General features: G+C 37.0%; 1 protein-coding gene and 1 long non-coding RNA gene across 3 annotated transcripts; one reads left to right on the top strand and one right to left on the bottom strand.

Annotated features, from left to right (window-relative positions):
- The first annotated feature begins 262 nt into the window (after positions 1–262).
- Positions 263–16,114, top strand: ALG12 (ALG12 alpha-1,6-mannosyltransferase). 2 transcript variants are annotated; one of them, XR_004753013.1, is made up of 11 exons: positions 263–281; positions 3,803–3,992; positions 4,126–4,258; positions 4,784–4,957; positions 6,494–6,688; positions 7,968–8,071; positions 8,569–8,792; positions 9,524–9,693; positions 9,878–9,953; positions 13,846–14,179; positions 15,242–16,112. XR_004753013.1 is itself a non-coding variant. In XM_035333756.1 (10 exons), exons 2-10 carry the CDS (start codon positions 3,828–3,830, stop codon positions 14,075–14,077), a joined length of 1,473 nt encoding a protein of 490 aa, XP_035189647.1. In that variant the 5' UTR covers positions 263–281; positions 3,803–3,827; the 3' UTR covers positions 14,078–16,114. The 2 variants fall into 2 exon arrangements, 1 of the variants encoding a protein (XP_035189647.1); XM_035333756.1 differs by having other exon boundaries at positions 13,846–16,114.
- On the bottom strand, positions 1,817–2,123 carry LOC118171045. Its single transcript, XR_004753020.1, has 2 exons — positions 1,987–2,123; positions 1,817–1,944 (listed from the first exon to the last, which is right to left on the bottom strand). It is a non-coding gene; the product is annotated as an uncharacterized LOC118171045 (long non-coding RNA).
- Positions 16,115–18,589: the final 2,475 nt, after the last annotated feature.

The following is an 18,589-nucleotide window of genomic DNA, read 5'->3' as shown; positions in this document are numbered from 1 at the left end:
CCCCGTGTGGCTGCTAACGACCGCTTAGCAAGGCAGAGGGCCTCCGGGACAGAAAGCAGGTGTAAGCTACTAATTAAGGCTGTCGTAGTTTATATGTGACGCGCAGCGTCCGTAACTTGGCGTTTCGTAGGTTTACAGCTCAGCAGCCGCGACGTTTCTGCACCTCGGTCACTAACGTTTCAAGGAGGGGGAAAAGACCCGGAGGGCCCGGCGGGACCCGGGCGGCCGCAGGTGGCTCGGCTCAGCGCGCCGCTCCTGCCCGGCTGACACGGCCGGCAGAGGTAGGTGGCCGTTGTCCCTCGCGGCCGCTAGAGGGGGGTCGCGTGCTTTGTGCAGCGGTTTGGTGGTCACCTAACGGTGGGTGGCTGCTCGGCCCGGTTCGGGTGGGGTGGGTTGTTTTTTGTGGGTTGTTTTTGGAATCGGGAGCATTCTGTGTGTCAATTCCTCTGTCCCAAGAGTTACATTTTCTACATAACTGTGTAGTGCCTTCGTAGTTGGTACTATCACAGTCTTCATTTCTTCACTTAAATTTCTCTTTTCCGTTGTTTTATTTTCCTTTTACCAAGTCCCTAGACTCATGAGAAAACATAAAATAGCAACTGTCATCTTTCTTCTTAAAAAAGAAGAAAAAGCAATCCCAGCAACTACAAGGCTTAAAGCTGACCTCTTCTTGAGGTCAGCTTTAAAGCACAGTCAGAACAGCTATTAAAGCATAGCAATAACATGAAAATGGAAGATAATACAGTAGATTTTACACAAGCTAGATCAAGCCAAAAGGGAAGGATCTCGTGCTGGGATGCTCTTAGTGGTTCCGCTTGGATGCTTCCAGAGAGAGCATGTGAGGAAGTGAAATGCAGTCTCTGCAGATGGATTCAGCTTTCAGATTGGCTGCCAAGCTCTTAACATAATTATCCCAAAGAGTGTCCGAAGAACATAAGTGAGCCAAATATAATAAATTTTTCATGAGAAGATTAAAAAGTCTATTCTTGGAACTAATGACACTTCCACAGAAAAAAGTATTTTAAAAGTCTGTTTGGGGAAAAAAGTTTTAGGCTTTTTTATGAGGGGAAGAAAATATTTACACCCAACTTAACTTCAGGAAGGAGTGAATTCCCTGTGTGGAAAATCTCTGCCTTTCAAGATTCAATCTTGAGGCAGACCTTTCAGATGCATGGGGGAGGAGGGTATAAGTACTGCTGTGCTGTGGAACTTTGATTAAGATTCTTCAAAAGTTGTCAGAATGTTAATGATGTGGAAATATTTGTATTTGCTTACTATATTTCTCTAACCTTCATTATTTAAAGCTTTTATTAGGTGAAATCCAGTTTTTTTGGTTTTTTTTTGGCATTTTAAAAATAAAAGTTGTAAGCTGCCTGCATTTTGTGTTTATGTAGCAAATTTATTCTAAACATCAAATTCAGCATCTATTTGTCTGATAAATTCCACTTCAATTTTAAGCTTTGTCAACATCAATTTTTGACAGCCGGTTATCTTGAGACTTGACAAGATCACTAAATTTGTTAGACTTTATCTCAGAAACCTAGGTGTTGTTTCCTTGCTTTTTTTTTTTTTTTTATCTTCTAGTGTGTTTCCCTTCAGGGAATTTCAGTATATATAATGCATACAATTATCTTGAAAATCTCTGAGTATGTTGGCAAGCTTGCTTCCTTCAGGGATATGCTAGGAAAAGATCCGGGGGGGACATTGTAATAAACTGTGTATGGGATATGCAGCTTCACTGCCATTTAGAAATAAGGGGTTGATTATGTGGTGATCAGTTAAAGATAGCAGTAGCAGTCTATACTGGTATTTTTTTTTAAGCAGATGATATAATTAAGAATGAAAAGACAAAGCTGCTTGACACTTAGGGCCCCCAAAATCCTTGTAAAAGGACCCAAGATATCTGAAATGTTAAGCTGAGAATCCTCACTGAGGAAAACCCAACTTTGTAATTGAGGAAACTGACTCATTGTCATTGAGGAAAACCCAGCTGCTATATCTGATTCACATGAAAGGCAAGTTGTTGAAATGCCTGTGTTGCTGTATGGCCTGATTTAGGCTTATCCTTAAATGTCCATTTTTCTCTTGGGTGGATTGGGCCAGAAATGTGAGATGTCTCTGTAATTAATGGAAGAATTCAACAAGAGAGCTTTCCAGAGGCAAGAACGTGTACAAGATTCACTGTACAGAGGCTTAATTTCTACGAAGCACTTCTCTAAGTGCTGCTGGTGGTAGTCCACAGCAGCAGTAAAAGAAGCATTGGAAAAAGTATTCTGTCTTAGCAAAACTCAATTTTATCCATCCCTATTTTTTTTTTCCTGTTGTTTTTTGTTTTAAAATACTAGGCACAGGTTAAAAAGACTTTCTACTTCCTGGGATGTTGTGTTTATTTAGGCTCCTAACATCACAAATCAATCCAAAAATGATACAGACCTACCACAGAACTCTGCCTTTGAGCCTGGGATTAGAGCTTCCTAGCAGTAAGAGTTACAAGAAATAGGAAATTACTACATGATACATGTAGGAATATATGTCTCCGTGCATATATATAGTATAATATGTAGATATATACAATTTACAGGGATTACACAAGTTTCTGGATTAACTGGTGTTAGCTGGGGACAGAAGAAGAAACATCTAAGTTGCTTTATCTCATTATTTTTACTAATGAGCAGGATGTATCAGTTGAGGAAAAGGTAACTCTAGGAAGCAGTTGCTAAGTGATCCTAATAAATCTGCCAGCTATCTTACATCTGTTTGGGCTACCAAAATACAGAAGAAAACAACTCTAACCAAAATCCCAGTTGTACCTTAAAGGTGTTATGTTAAAAGTTTATTCTTGTTCTGTTCCTAGAGAAACAAGTAACAAACAAAATCTTGTCTCTTATTAAGCGGTAAACTCGGAAAAGTGGGAAGCTTAAATTAATAGGAAGTAGACTGCTGTTTTTTTTGTTTGAAATGGACATGCAACAGAACTTTTTACTGTTTTATAAACTGAAACTAAGTAAAGATGAGCTGCATAATCATTAAAATACCTGTGCTTTATGTGCCCTTGACGTTGCCTAAAATACACCAAAGATAATACCGTAAGTATGGATCACCATAGTGTCATGAAACAAAGCACAGGGGACAGATGGCCTTTATTTCCAAGTAGGAGTGTGAAGGACTGGGTTCGGACAATGCTGACACAGTCATGGTGTGTGGTGTGGGTGCCAAGGGGGATTCATTCTTTTCTTGCCAATTCCAGATCTAGCCACTGGCAAGCTAGCAAACTCAGAAGTTCAAAGTGCTCTGTTCAGAACAATTAATCATCCTCAAGCTTCTTCTCCCACAAACTTCAGAGTCCGAGACAAGAGAGATAGTATGTTCTAAAGATCGTGTGTAATTCCAGTGTGAGATTAAAGTGAGGGTAAATTACAAAGCTGTCTCTCCCACAAAACACAGACATAATTGAGATGGTGCTCTTGGCAGTGGTGGCAGTATGGGGGCACAAAGGGAAATATCTCCTTAAGTAGGGTCTGTGTTCTCTGATGTCTTGTAGATTGAAAATTAAAAGTCTTTGCACTTGCAGAAGATGGCACGAATCCTGAAACGCAGCCTGAATATTTTTTCGACTATTTATTTTATTCATTGAATGCATACAGAAATTGTGATACATGATTCAAATGATTCTTTGTTTAGACTTGTACAGTACTGTAGTACTTTTTCTTCCTGTATGAACCAAGCTTATTGATCTTGTTTGTTTGTATGCTTCATAATGGTTTATTAATGTATGTTTTTTTTTAATCTTCAATGATAATAGAATATATGCAAGTTTTAATCCCAGGATGGCTCAGAAGAGGAGCTCGAGTGGGCGGTCATTCCCTCTACTGCTGCTGATGATTGTTGTGGCCTTTGTTCATTTAACTGTCTGTCCATTTACAAAAGTGGAGGAAAGCTTTAACCTACAGGCCATCCATGATGTCGTGTACCACCAGATGGACTTGGATAAGGTGAGTTGAAAAGGTGTTCTCTTGTGGATGCTGTTAAAGAGTATGAGTAGGATAAATGCAACACAAATATGATTTATCCTGGTTTTCCTTTCTTTCTGGTTTGTCTGTCTTACTTATGTTTTCCCTTTTGCAGTATGACCATCATGAATTTCCTGGAGTTGTCCCAAGAACGTTTCTTGGACCAATTTTTATCGCTGCTCTTTCCAGCCCTGCTATATACGTACTTTCTGTGTTAAAAATGTCCAAGTTTTACTCACAGCTGATAGGTATGAGAACTTCAGTCCAGTGGTAAACGTACATATATTCAAACTTGTTTTAATGTTTAACATTGTAACAGTCAGTGTTTGGATCAGTGGTTAAAACTCTTTTCTGTAATGAGGGATTTTGCAAACTGTAGTTACTTAGAGCCAGCACACCGATTCCACGTCTATTTTTTGGACTAATTAATAGCACAGAGAAAGTTTTTGCTAACAGATGTCTAACAGTGTAGAAGAAGCAAATGTCTTCAGAGAATAGATTCTCATGTATACTTGCATAAATACTTCAGAAAATATTGTTTAACTTGGGCATAGAAGTGTTGACCTCCGTGGAAAAGTATCAAGCAAGTTAAAGGTGGGTTAAACTAAATAAATTAATGTGGGTAATTATTGTGTTTATTTTTCTCTTCTTTAGAGTGGCTTATATTGTAAGATCTTTCGTATTATTCTTAATTCTTCCCATTAGTTACATGATTGTCCATCAGGGATCAATCTGATATTACTCATATTTTTCCACTTTTATTCTTCTAATAGTCCGAGGAAGCTTGGGGCTCAGTGTGATTTACACGTTATGGAAGTTGCAAAAAGAAGTTAGAAAGCAGTTTGGAGCAACTACATCAACAGTCTTCTGTCTCATAACTGTTACTCAGTTTCATTTGATGTTTTACTGTACACGAACCCTTCCTAATGTGTTTGCACTTCCTTTTGGTAAGTATTTGCATAGAAAGATTTTTTTTAATTTAAAATATAAATAAATCTCAAATGTCTGGATAGTCAAAATATAGAAAAAAGTATGGTTAGACCATATTTATATATATACACTTGGTTAAATGGTGTGATAATGAGGTGAGAAAACTTAAGCAGTTGTGGCTTTTTTCTTTTTTACTGTACATGCTTACAATGACTCGAATCTGGTTGTATTGAATTTGGGTATACATGGAGTGTGTCAGTTTTGAGTACACATCTCTGCATGAAACAGAGGCATTGAAAAAGGCAGTAGGTACACCTGCTATTCAAAACAAACTACCAAAAAAACATAATCTGTGAACTTAATCTACACAGGAAACAACTTTCTCATGAAACTCTGTAACAGACTCACACAGCAAACTCTCCACCTTCCTATTCTGGAGTTATATGTAGCAGTTTGTACACTTAAAGAGCCAAAAAAAAAAATCAAGATCAAAACTCTACCCTTACACATACAGGTTTTTCCCCAGAGATGACGAGAGGAAAAACTAACCACATATGACAGATATTAGCTTTGTCACTTAATGCTTCAGTGGAAATTGTTCAGCTAATAAAGTCCTGAGGTTGGTATAAGAACCTGTGTAGAGCAGAACTGAAAACAGTACAAAGAATGATTGAATTGTCAAATAAACATTGTGGCAAACTTTCCCGATCATTTTTGTAGATATTAGAAAATACAAGTTCATTTATGTGTTTATACTGTTAGTATTTCACAAGTAATCAACTAGTAATATTCTCTTGTATTTGGCTTAGGGTTCATGACTGCTTTACAGTGTAGTCAGTGTTAACATGTGATTTGAACTGCAAAAACTTAGAGGTAACTTCATCTGTGGAAATAGGGTGCATCTCCAGCTGACTATGCAAATGAACTTAGTTTCTTCTCACTCAGTGATCGTCTGTAGTCTCTCTTTCGTATTTGAAATGGGTTTCAGTTCTCATTAATAGAGGATATGCTCTTCCAAGAAAAGAATCATAGAATAGCCGAGTTGGAAGGGGGACCCACAAGGATCATAGAATCCAATTCCTGGATCCCCCGAAGGACCACCCAAAAAATCAGACCATGTGTCTGAGAGCATTGTCCAAATGTTTCTTGAACTCCAGCAGGCTCGGTGCCATGACCACTTCCCTGGAGAGAGAAACGTAACTCTTCAGCAGATATTGAGCCATAATAATTGAGTCTTAGTTTGAAAGGCTTTTAGTACTCCCTTAAATTTGAAGGAGGTGGGGATCAAAAGCTATTAAATGTACTATTTAGAAGGAGTTGTCACATGTTCCTTCACTGGTTATGCTTTTCCTAATTACTTAAGCATCAGCTATAATATGTTGCTTGTTTTTCTAATTCACATTTCTCTGATGGGGGAGAATGTCTGGACCAGAAATCATGGGAAGACCGGGGTGGCAACGGGTGGGGAGTTTGAGTAACAAGGTGCCTGTGTTAATAAAAGCATAACCTTGTAGAAAACAAATAATTCTGACAATTTTCTTTTATTTTTACAGTGCTGTTGGCATTGACATATTGGATACAGCAAAAGCAGAGGCCATTTGTTTGGTTTTCAGCTTTGGCAATTATAATCTTCAGATCAGAGCTTGCCATATTCTTAGGCCTCATGCTTCTGGTGACGTTATTAACTAAAAGAGTCTCAATTTTAAAGGTGCTTTCCCATGCTGTTCCTGCTGGAATTTTTTGTTTGGGTAAGTACTTGCTTAAGGGAAAAAAAAGGCACATACTAAATTTAGGAGAAGCATGGAGATTTTCCTGTCTTCTCTGGTGACCTTCCCCTAGTGGCTTTTTTTGTGTGATTCTGTTTGCTAGTAACGCCACAAGCATATTTATTTCTTAGAATGTTTGTGAGTGAGGAAGTAAGTGTGCATAGAGCAGTAGAGGAAGACGCTATGACCTCTGTCTTTAGATGCTTACAGTATCTAAAGCCCTGGCCTGGAAAAGGCTTGGATGTGTGTGTTTAGTTTAGTATAATTACTGTCTGTAGTTCCAGGTGAACAATCAGCTGTAATATCTATTGCTGTGATGACAAGCTGAAACCTGGACAAAATAGAAGTGTAACAGACAGGGATACTGAGCTAGAGGGTTGTGGGGAGAGTCACAGTTGAGCTTTGTGGATGCTTGAGGTTTAAGAAAATTCTCCTTGGTTTCCCTGTTTCTTTATTACATTGACTTGAACAGCTTAGGTGATTATCCACGATAGTTTGAGAAATTGTGTTTCTACACATCCCCAGAAAGCTTGTGCACATAAGTAAGCTTTTCTGCCAGCCTACCTAATAAAAAAAAAATGCTGTCATCAGATGGCTGATGATGAACTCTGGTAGCATGCTGTGCTTTCCACAGTGTGGACAGTAGAAACAATGAATTATCATTACATGTGCATTAGGAGGCACCTCATGGTGTAAGAAGCCCAATAGGAATTTCACTGGTACTCCCAATCACACCTTGGCAAAGTTTGCAAATACCAGAGCAGTTCTCACAGAGCTGAGTGGAGAAGATGGGCCTGATAGATTTGCTGCTTTTTCTGTTTGCTTGCCTTCAATCCCTTACGATCATTTTTCTCTCCCACCTAATAAATACTAAGACTTCTTAACTTATCAGCTTTACAATAAAAATCCACTTAGTATTGTTTTAAGTTAAAACACATTTCTTACTGTTCATTATACTTAATGCTCTAACATTCTTTTTAAAACAAACTTTAATTAAACCATTGTATTTCACTCCTGGGGTTGGAGTGGGGAAAAACTCAAATCAGATTCCTATCTGACATGCTTCTATTAAGACTTCCATTAAGAAGTGCCTCCCTCTCCTGCGTTTTCATTGCAAGACAGACAGATTCAAACTACTCTGTGGCTTTGCGTGAGGCTTACAGTGCATGTTCCAGTTTGTGTTGCTCTTGTCAGTAAACATGCTTGTTTGTTTGTTTTTCTGTTTTTTAAATTCACCTAGATTTTTATGTAATTCTTTCAGGGCTAACGGTGGCTGTGGATTCTCTATTCTGGAGACAACTTGTGTGGCCTGAAGGGAAAGTGCTCTGGTATAATACAGTTTTAAACAAAAGTTCCAACTGGGGAGTATCCTTTGAAACATTGAGGGGAAAAAGATCTTTAACACTGTCAGCTAAAGTAAAAGCCTATTTCTAAGACGGAATTTTGGTGTTGACGAAATACTTAATGAAAAGTTGAATTTATTTGAAGTGTATGAGGCAATGTCCATTTCTTAGACCTTTCCTTAAATTTAAACTTTATTCTATTTACTTTTTCTTTTTGCTTCTTTGTGTTCTACCAGTATAAATCCAGGTTTCTTCCCCATAATTTTTCTGTTTCTTATCATTACTGCTGTTTGATGTACCTCCACTGGACGTTAGGCAAGTAGCTAGGGAACTGCTTTTATTCCTTAAAGAGTAAGGGAGTAAACCATATCCCAAGTGATTTGTGTTGCACAAAAAAAGGTATTTGTAAGACACAAAAAAAAAAAAATCTACTGCATATTTTGCAAAATTTATATATGCTACTGTAAAGAATAGGTACTTTGTTATTGAAAGCACCCTTAACCCTTTTTCACCGTGAAGACCTCCCCCTTCTTGTGGTATTTCTATTCAGCCCTGCCTCGTGCTTTGGGATGCAGCATTATATTTGTACCTTTAGGTGCAGCAGAAAAGAGAACACGGATATTACTTTTGCCAGCACTGGGCTTTATTTTCTTGTATTCATTTCTCCCACACAAAGAGTTGCGTTTTATCATGTATACTTTCCCTGTCTTCAACATAGTGGCTGCTAAAGTATGCTCACGAATGTAAGTTTGAAATTTTTTTTCTTTCCGAAAATGTAAAAAGAAGTAAAACCGTTATATAAAAATAGTAGTTTTTTATGCACTTCTTTCTATCTTGGAGTCTGGGTTATCTTAAGATCTAGAGATGCTCTAGAAAAGAGGTCTGCATCATTGTACCCATGCTACCAGTGAGGGAAATGAAGAAAGAAAAGTGATAGGATTTGGAAGGATAATTTGGCAAGTCTGTGGCAGAGTCAAGAGCAGAGTTCTGATTTTTTTCTGTCTTGCTCTTGCAATTCAGTTTATTTTATCCACCAGAGAAAAAGACATTCCAGGGTATTTGTGTGGTGTTAACATAACTTTCCTCAGAAGATAGTTTAATATACAAGTGGAGCTTATGAAACATGGAGTTTGTATTAAACAGTTAAACTTGGGTATACTGAGTAAACAAATTTAAGTTGAACTCTTAATTTCTTTGGAGAATACATTTATAGATAAAAGTTAAAAGACACAGTAATACTTAGTTTTACTGATAAGCTTTCAATAACTTTATTAATGAGAATATTCAAATTTAAGTATTTGTCACTAGAAGCTAGTCTTATAGCAATTAATAATAAATGCATTCCTTAGACATGATTGTAATAAAGTTTGTACTGATCTTTATTACCTAGCAGTGGAGTTTTCATAGAATTTTTATCGCAATAATCATTATGAAACAAAAGTAACAGTCTAATTTTTTTTTCCCCTCGCAACAGCCTGAATAACTATCGGAAGTCCTGGCTGTACAAACTTGGATCTTTTTTTGTTATAATGCATCTTGTAGTTAATGCTGCCTATTCAGGAACATCATTATATGTTTCACATTTCAATTATCCTGGAGGAGTAGCAATTCAGAAGCTGCATGAGTTGGTACCTTCAACAGCAGGTATGTAAAGCTGTTTTGAGGTATGTTCACCTAGTTTCAAATGTAACTTTAGTGATAGTGTATCTTTATATGTATTGGACACTGTTTCTTTGTACTGTTTTTGTGCATCTTTTCTGTTACTATTCTGTCTATTTAATAATCTGTGTTCTTACAGTAATTTTAAAATGTTTTTCTCTTTATGTAGAAGTCTCCGTTCATATTGATGTGGCTGCAGCACAAACGGGAGTCTCTCGGTTTCTAGAAATCAATTCAGATTGGAGGTATGTTATGAACACGGTATCTTGAACTGAAGATAAGCATCTGTTTTTTTTTCTTTTTATTTTTTTTTAATATGCACGGGGCAAGCATCACGGATTAGTTTTTTGGTACAGTTTTTTTTTATTCAGCCAGGTCAAGAACAATGTGAATCTTTAGAGATCTTTAGAGAATTTGGATATATACAGTGCTGCCACTTCAGGAGTTGATCACTGTAATGTTTTTGAATTGTATTGGTTATTTTTTGCCTGAATAACATAGAATCTTTAAAGATATCAGAACACTGTAAAAAAAAGTACCTTACTATACCCCCAGTATCTTTTAATACAGCTATGTTTGGTATTTCACTAGACTTCATGAAAAACAGAAGTAGAACAACATATTTCTTGGTAGAACAGTATATATAATTGTAGGGAGATCTCATTTTATTTGTTTTTAAGTGACGTGTTGCAATGTGAGGTCTATCAATGTATTAATATGTCTATCAATGTATTAATGTCTATCAATGTCTATCAATGTATTCAATATTCAAACTATTTTTATGTGGAACATCCTTCAAAGAGATGGTATTGAAGTTGCTGTCATGTGGACTATTGGTCACATTAATTAGCTCTGAGGGAGAGCCGTTGATTGCTTTGTTACCATGAGCAGCAGTGATGTACAAGCCATACTAAGAATATTTAAACAAATAGTAGGGGACGTTTGTGGGATGGTGTTGTTTGCTTTTCAGGATGTATACCAAAAAAGACATCTTTTTTGGTATATCTTTTTTAGGCATCTCAGCCTACCTTGTCAGCTGAAGTCAGGGTTTCTAATTTAAAATGTAATCTTAATGAGAAGACTCACTTTATAGTTGCACAAAACAAAAGCAGTACAAACAGATTTTTTTTTTTTTGGTTAAGATGTACTCTGAACATGGAGTTTTCTTCCCAGTTAAGGTGTTCAGGATAAAATGAAGAAACAATGTATTGGCATGTTTTGAGATAAAAAGTATTTTGGAGTAAAGAGAAAGAAGGAAAACTATACTTCTGGGACAACTAGAAATCATCTAACTTGCTATGCCTTATTTTATTTCTGTGCTTTCTTGTAATGTTGTGATGGTACTGACAGTTAAAAGCTGAATTTGTCATATTTACCTATCTAATGTTTATTTCTTTTTTTGCATGTAGAGAAGGTCTTAATACATGAACAGTCAAGGGGAGACATTAAATTATTAGAGTACAAAGGATAGAGCGTGTATGATCATTAAAATGTTACATTCTGGTTTTGAATGCATTTAAATATATACTTACACTATTCTGAATGTGTCTATAAATGCAACTTTGCTCTTAAAGCAATGCTTAATTTCAATGGGCTTTTTCAGGTGGTGAGGGTTTGTTTGGATTTCTTGTTGTTTTTGTCTTTTTTCTTCACTTTTTGCTTGCAAGGCTGTAGTGCAGTGGGATTGGAAAGTGAATGAATAATATCCCTGTCACTGATGGATGGTTCATAGTTTTGCAGCTATAGGGTACTTTGTCTCTATCAGTTCTATCTTTCCCCATCATAAAAAAGGGAGGCTGATTCATCATAAAGATTCACTAAAAAAAGGTCAGGCAAAACCTTCAACAGAGTGTCATACATGAGACTACCACGTTGTGTGACAGCACAATAGTGCAGGGGTTACTGGTACCAGCTGTCCATTTTCTCTTTATCTAAGGATGTGACAGTCTTTCAGATGGGTGAAAACTAACCTACCATCTTCATAGACAGATTTATGGATGGAGTAGCTATGAAGACTGATGATTCATCAGGATAAATAGAATCCACAAATAGAAGTGTCTTAAAAGTTAAAAGCTTTCAGTGGTGTGGTTAGATTAGATCTATATGCCTCAAGAAAAATTCAAGGGATCCATTATTTTCCTTCAAAGAGTTATTGAAAGAAGCTTGGTGCAGATTCTTACACAGAACAGGTGTTAAAATCTTGTCTTCAATTAGTGCAGTCTCTTTGAACCAGGAATAAATATGCGATGTAAGCTTAAATTATTTTAAAAATAATAAAATTCAGAAATGCTTGAAGCCAGATGAAAGGCTTCTTATTTGCTGATGGAAAAAAATGCAAAATTAGTAGTTGGTTAAGCTGTTATGAAGTATATCATTCTTTCTGCCAGCTTGAGTACATGTACCATCCTAACTGGCATCATGATCTTCTTGGAAATAGCAGATGAAATTAGTTTGTAAGATTTCTAGAAGAAAGCACTTACTCAGTGTGCAAGGTCTAGTTCTGCCTTTAGTTAATAATCCACGCAAATCTTCCGGTTCACTGTAGAGTGCCTGTTTTAAATACCTTAAATGTTAGTGACTTTGCTATCTCAGGGAATGCTGTAAAATTACAAAGTGAAGTTATTGTTCCAGTTTTTCGTAGAGAATTCAGGCAGGTGGGAAGCCAAGTCAAAAAAAAAAAGTTACACATGGCAGAAGATGCAACCAGGATTTACTCTTAGGTGCATCTAAGAGTGGTTAGGGTTGGGATTGCACCACTTCAGTACCGGTGTCCACTTCTGTAACAAAAGCCACAGATTTGAATAAGCTACTTGTGAAATGTGTGGGAGGAGACAGGTGCCTAAGAATAGGAGCTACAAAAGCTGGTGGAGAGTAGTTTGCAGAAAAGGGCAACAGAAGGGGTAAAGAACTACACCACTCTTCACTTGGCTTAAAGACTATTAACACTCTGTATAATTAATTAGATACCTGAGACTATCATGTCATAAACTAAAGGTAAGTAACCTGCAACTTATCATCTGTACTGTTTCCCATCATTAGAATAGAATATATTTCTGGAATATAGAGCAAAGATTTGAACACAGGTCTTGATCTTTGAGAAATACAGGAAACTATGGTCTATGGAGTGTCGTGGGTTGGACTTAGCTTATTCTTTCCCCTTCTGAAGTTGTTGGATTCAGGACTCTATTAGGACTGCTGTGTCCAATATGAGCATCCTTACCGTTGGGCTATACATTCCACGTGCCTCTCCTGTCTTCAGTGAAAGAATAAATAACTTGTGGAATAATGCAGTGTCTTCATGGGACAGTAAACTGAAAATCTAGAAAATCATGTTCATGCATCTCTGTGAGAAAGAAACTTCAGTTCTGGGCTTAGATCAGAGTGACTGAACTTACACCTACATTTTTCACATCCCTGCCAAATGCTTAAGTCACTTGGTTTCTCATCACTTGAAGTCTCTCTGCAGCTAGACTGAACATAAACTATTTCAATACATAACTCAGTGGACATGCTAATTTGGAAACTCACTAGTTACCTTTTATATATGTATTATATATGAATTTTATATACGTTTGTGTATATGTTTAATAACATCTATGTTAAGGTACTCAAACAGCTTTATAAAAGCTGACCCAAAGTGACCTGCCTAAACTTAGTAGATCAGGAAATTGAACAAATAACAATGCTGGATTAACACTATAATTGCCAGGCTGTTCTTTCCTGCATTGTTCGGGGAAGCTTTTTATCTGCTCTTTTCTGAGGCTCCTACCTTAATGTTTCTATTCTGGAAGAGAAAGGCTTCTGCTGAAGTGTTTAATAACTCTTTTGAAATTAAAAAAAAAAAAATCTCGTTCAAACCTGAGTTCTTGTAGAACAAAACTTAAAAATAACTCCAGTTTTCTGCAGTCTTAGGTTCTGCAGCTTTTTCCACAGAACTCAGATGACTAGATGAGAAGTTTTCTAGGAGTCCTGATTTAGATCATAGTAAAAGCAGAAGGACTTGCCTGGAACAACTGGTTCCCTAAACTCTTCAAAAATAGTATTTTCTTTCCTAGTACTAATTGATTTATACAAAGGGATATGACTGAGAATACTGCAGTTGTATGAATGTAAATAAGCCTTCTATATTCTTTACAGGTATGACAAAAGAGAAGATGTTAAACCAGGAGACCAACTGATGTTTTCTTACACACACATACTGATGGAAACAAACCCTCTTCAAATATCACATTACAAGACAACCCACAGGCCACTGGCGAATATACCTGGCATCAGTAAAATTGGGTTGAACCTTACTGCACTACCTCCTTTCACTTTAAACTTAAAGCCAAAATTAGTACTGTTGGAAAAACTTCCTCTATCATCCTGACTGTGAATTTTAAGCCTTTTGATGTAACTTTGCTGATGACTGAATAATGTATGACAATAGAAAATTGTCATTCCAGCACTGCAATTCGGCTTCTGTGAAAAGGTACAGGAAAATCTTTGTACTTACTGATATTTAGCTCCGTCCTCTTTCTTACATGAATAGTACAATGCATTCCTAGTCCATATATACTCAGATACCAAATTAGATATTATTAGGTGTGTTTGAGAGAGGCTACCTCTAAGTTTATTGCTATTAAATAAAACTTGTCTACTTGGTTTGGATAGCTGTCTGTTTCATAATGCAGCACAGATATGTCCTAATTGTCCTATACGTTATGGAACAGGATTGTGCTATGGCAATAATTTGATAAGTAATCTACGTGTGCAAAGATGCATTACTTGATATATCTGCTGGGATGTAACCCCCTTAGTTGTCAGATTGCCTGTGTGAAACTTGAATGATGTTATCAGCATAGGAAAGCCATATTAATTGTAGCTTCATCACAATACCTAATTGTGCCCTGTGGGCTACCAAACTAATTAAAATGAAAGGTTCACCTAAAAAGTAGTTGAACCTCTTGGCAAGCACTGTCTTGTAACAGACTTGAGCATTAAAGGATGGTTGTATTTATTCTAATAGTTCATAAATAAGCAGTACAACTTAGATTTCACAGGAAACTTTTTTTAAATAGTATTTTCCCTCTGCTGCAGTATCTTAATTTGCAGTACAAAAGTTTACCTATGAAAATATGTGATCAAATACACTTGAAGATAATAGGTGGTGTTTTGTTTTTTTTTATTAAATAGTCCTGGAATTAAAATGCTGTAACATAGCATGTTCTGTAATCTCTTCTTTATTAGATGTCTTTGTTAAGGATGTCTGCCTAGATTGCAGAATGGAAGAAGTGAAGGGGTAAACTAAGGAAGAAAACATTTCAGTTAGGACCAGTTGTAATATGACAGGGCCTCCACTAGCGTAAAAAATCAGTATTTGTGATATAAGAATGGGCAGAAAGCTATTTGCTGACTGAGACCTCAAGAGTAAAAAGTTCTTATTGAGTAACTTTTTTTTTTTCCCCACTCTTCAAGCATATTTCATTCAGGAACTACATTTACCTGCATTATGCTTCAGTTTTTAGGACCATGTTTTCTTTTTATCCTCTAGATTATGTATCAAGGAACAGATCTGGTGGGGTGGAGCCTGCTCCACTGTGGGTGGCTGTTGTGCAGGCTTCCTCACACTGAGATCTGGCAAAGGCGTCCTGCAGAACTTGTTAGTCCAGTCCCTGGCTCCTCTTGAAATTGAGATCGTTGAAGTATTATCTATTTGACTTGTCTTTGGAAGAAAACTCAGCTTCCTTCAGAGCCAATTTGGACATCAAATAATTCACATGATACAGAAGGAAGTAAATGTGCAAATAGCTGAACTTGGAACACTATGAAGGAAAAGTTTTGAGTAAGGATGTAAGTCCTTATACGTTAAGCCTAATCATTTACTTTATATAACTCCCCCACAGCGTAAGCTGTAACTCGAGAACCTGAAGTGAAATTTATCATGCCCAATGTGCCGACAAATATCTGGCGGTGGTAGCAGTGTGTACTACTGCTTGCAGCCTTGGTGCTGCTGAAGGTAGAAGCTATGAGCTCAAATTGACCTGTTTAGTGTGTATATATAATTTATCAGTTGGGGGGAGAGAAAGGAAAATAAAAGTGCATATGTAAAGGCTGAAAAGAAATACTGAAGTGCAGTTTTGGACAGTCTCTGAAGTTTATTTAGGTCCTGTTACATCTTGAGCTATATATGTGGTTCTTGGAAAGTGCTTAGTTCTTCGATCTGAAACCTGGCTGGGATTGTAGATCATGACCCATGCAGCACCGCAGCACCAGCGGCTATATAACTGATGACAGTGACAGTACATGTAACCCCCTACAACATAGGCTGGGAGTGTTACTGTAGCCCACACCCTGAATAAGAAAGGGGCACCTGCCAACCTGAAGCAAAGATTACTGCAGTTTTTCCCCAAAGGCTACTTTCAATTTAAAAACAAAGTCAAGGGAAAGGATATTTGCATGGAAGAAAGCATGGGTTTAAGCCTCCTCACATGTAAGAGGGCATTGAGGAAGTCTCCCATCCCCTTTACAAACTTGGGTAAAGACCCAGTTTGCTTTTAGGGGCTAGGGTTGGAAGAAGCCTCAAGTTACTACAGGTGTGGTATAGGAAAGAGACATGCTCCAAAAACTTACTTGGAACTTAAGAAAGGACTTCAACGTAATAACTTTCTCATCACCATTCAAAAAACTCCTTTTGTCTTGATTGCCTTGGCTTAGATTATAGCTTTTCTTGATGGAATGAAGCAAGCATATGCGAATAATTGAAGGTTGAAATAACCTAAACAAAGCAAAAAAAAAAAAATAGTATGGTCTACCTGTAAATTATGTTATGACTATGACAGGTAAACACAGACTGGAGTTGTAAATAAAATGCATCGAACATGCATAATGCTGCTGTAAAACAAGATTTTAGCATGTCTTATGAAATTCCCTGAAGGTCATCGAATGTTGTGTAACATCACATTTGAAGCTTGACTTAATTTTTTACAAGCAACATTTGTTCCCGTAAATAGCAAGGCTAACAAATGATTTGGGCACAAATGTCACAATGTTGTGTCACCAGGAGTGGCCCAGAGATGGTGGATAATCACTGTCTTGTAGCATGAGGTTTAGGAGAGCTTGTGTAAAACTAAAGTAGTTGCATATTGTGTGCAAAAAGTTGCAGGACTTGCTGGTAGAAGATATTTGGATGATGAAAGTAAAAGCAAGTTCAAAACAGGATTAAACAGCTCACTCTTCCATTACAAACTAAAAAGGATCAAGGAGTAACTTCCAGTTCATAGAGTCTCTTAAGTATTCAGAGCTGGGGAAAAATACAGACTGCATTTACCTTATACCTGTCCTATGTACCTGCTGTGGGTCTCAAGAGGATGCAGGACGGAGAAGAGCTAGAGAATGGTTGTCCTGTATCAGACATAAAATAGATTTATCTGTTAACACTGAGAATGGTTGGAACCTGACTCAAGTTCTTTCCTTTACAATCCATGTCATTCAAGCCATCAGAATACATCAGTGCAACATAGGTGTGTAATGTGTTTGGAAACAAGTTTGATCATGCTCCTTTTTCTACTCCATCCCTGGTCCTTTCACACATCCCCTTGGTGAGACAGATTACACATTTGGGCGAACAAGGTGGAGAATGTGCTGTAGTTAACTGCTCTAGGACTATACTGCTATTCCTAAGTACTTCGACTTCTTTTTGTAATGCTAAGGAGCCTGAAAGCTGATAATAAAATGTATGGACTCCTTTACTGTATCTCAGTTTCAGTGTGTGTGTTTCCCTTGCATCTAAGCACTTTTCCAGGTATAAGAGAAGCTACACAAAAGTCTAGTGCTGCCTTCCTCACTTTATTATGTTAATTCTTAAATTTGTCCCCCCCAGAGAAGTTTCCTTGTAATTTAGTAATCAAAGAGTCTTTCTTTTACCAATGACTTCACTTTCTATTTGCAGGAAAAGAACAAAACCACAGACTGAGTTTATCATCACTGTCAGCAAGACTGTTTAGCCACAGCTTTCTATGTTAGCTGGTTACATAATTAGTCTCAGCTATGTCTTAAAATGAAATTTGTCACTATCTGCTTAACATACAACACAAGATTACAGTGGTGTTTGCAAAAGTTGCTGGTTCGGTGACAGAGAATACCTCACAGCAAAGGTTTTATTTGATTCAAATGTGATTCCTATGCTTAAGTAAATGAAACATTTTATATGCAACTTAAATCAACTCTTTAGATTACAATGAGCAATTACAACTGCTTTTGGTTGTTTGTTTCAGACCTTAGTTTAAGATAGCAAGGACAGTCAGGTTTCTTCTTCTCCTGAAATTCCTTATCTTACTGTCATGGGCAGTCTTTCAGAAATTCTGCTTTATTTCAGCTGCAACTGCTTTTGGTTCCATAGCAAGGCTTCATTTCTGTCCAGTTAAGTGTAAGGTAGAAATGTTTTCTGAAATGGAATCCCTCTTTTCCTTTAAAACTGTCAATTTAAATCCAAACACTAAAAGAAGGTATTGGTTTATACAGAGGGAAAACAAAAAAAAAGGGGTGGGGGGCAAGGACTGTTTAGGCATAGTTAGCCTTTGGAATCCAAGCTGATACTTATGTTGGGGACATCACTGTGGTTGCCATTTCTGTTTGGTATGTTCATTTTATGAAACAAGGCAGTTTTGGGTCAGTTTTGCCAGGAAGGTAAAGAATTGCTCTTCCTTGTTGCTAAGAATAAAGCAAAGGATGAATGTACTTGTGGAAGGACTAAAATACTTGGTTTTAAGAAAAAATCTAAATCTGTAATTAGAAAGTGATATTCACTAATTACAGGTTTATTTTTCCTGGGTTTAGAAATACCTAAATACAGTTTGTTACTGTCAGCTCTGTATAGTTAGGAAAATAAATACTATTTTAA

The sequence above is a fragment of the Oxyura jamaicensis genome, chromosome 1 (assembly GCF_011077185.1).
Source record: "Oxyura jamaicensis isolate SHBP4307 breed ruddy duck chromosome 1, BPBGC_Ojam_1.0, whole genome shotgun sequence".
NCBI classification, from domain to species: Eukaryota; Metazoa; Chordata; class Aves; order Anseriformes; family Anatidae; genus Oxyura; species Oxyura jamaicensis.
This window is presented reverse-complemented; position numbering and strand designations above follow the sequence as displayed.

Coding starts and splice junctions, on each gene's coding strand:
- ALG12 (XM_035333756.1), top strand. CDS start 3,828: ATGGCTCAGAAGAGGAGCTCGAGTGGGCGGTCATTCCCTCTACTGCTG. Junction 4,259..4,783: donor GTTTTACTCACAGCTGATAG/GTATGAGAACTT, acceptor TTCTTCTAATAG/TCCGAGGAAGCTTGGGGCTC. Junction 8,072..8,568: donor ACAAAAGTTCCAACTGGGGA/GTATCCTTTGAA, acceptor TTCACCGTGAAG/ACCTCCCCCTTCTTGTGGTA.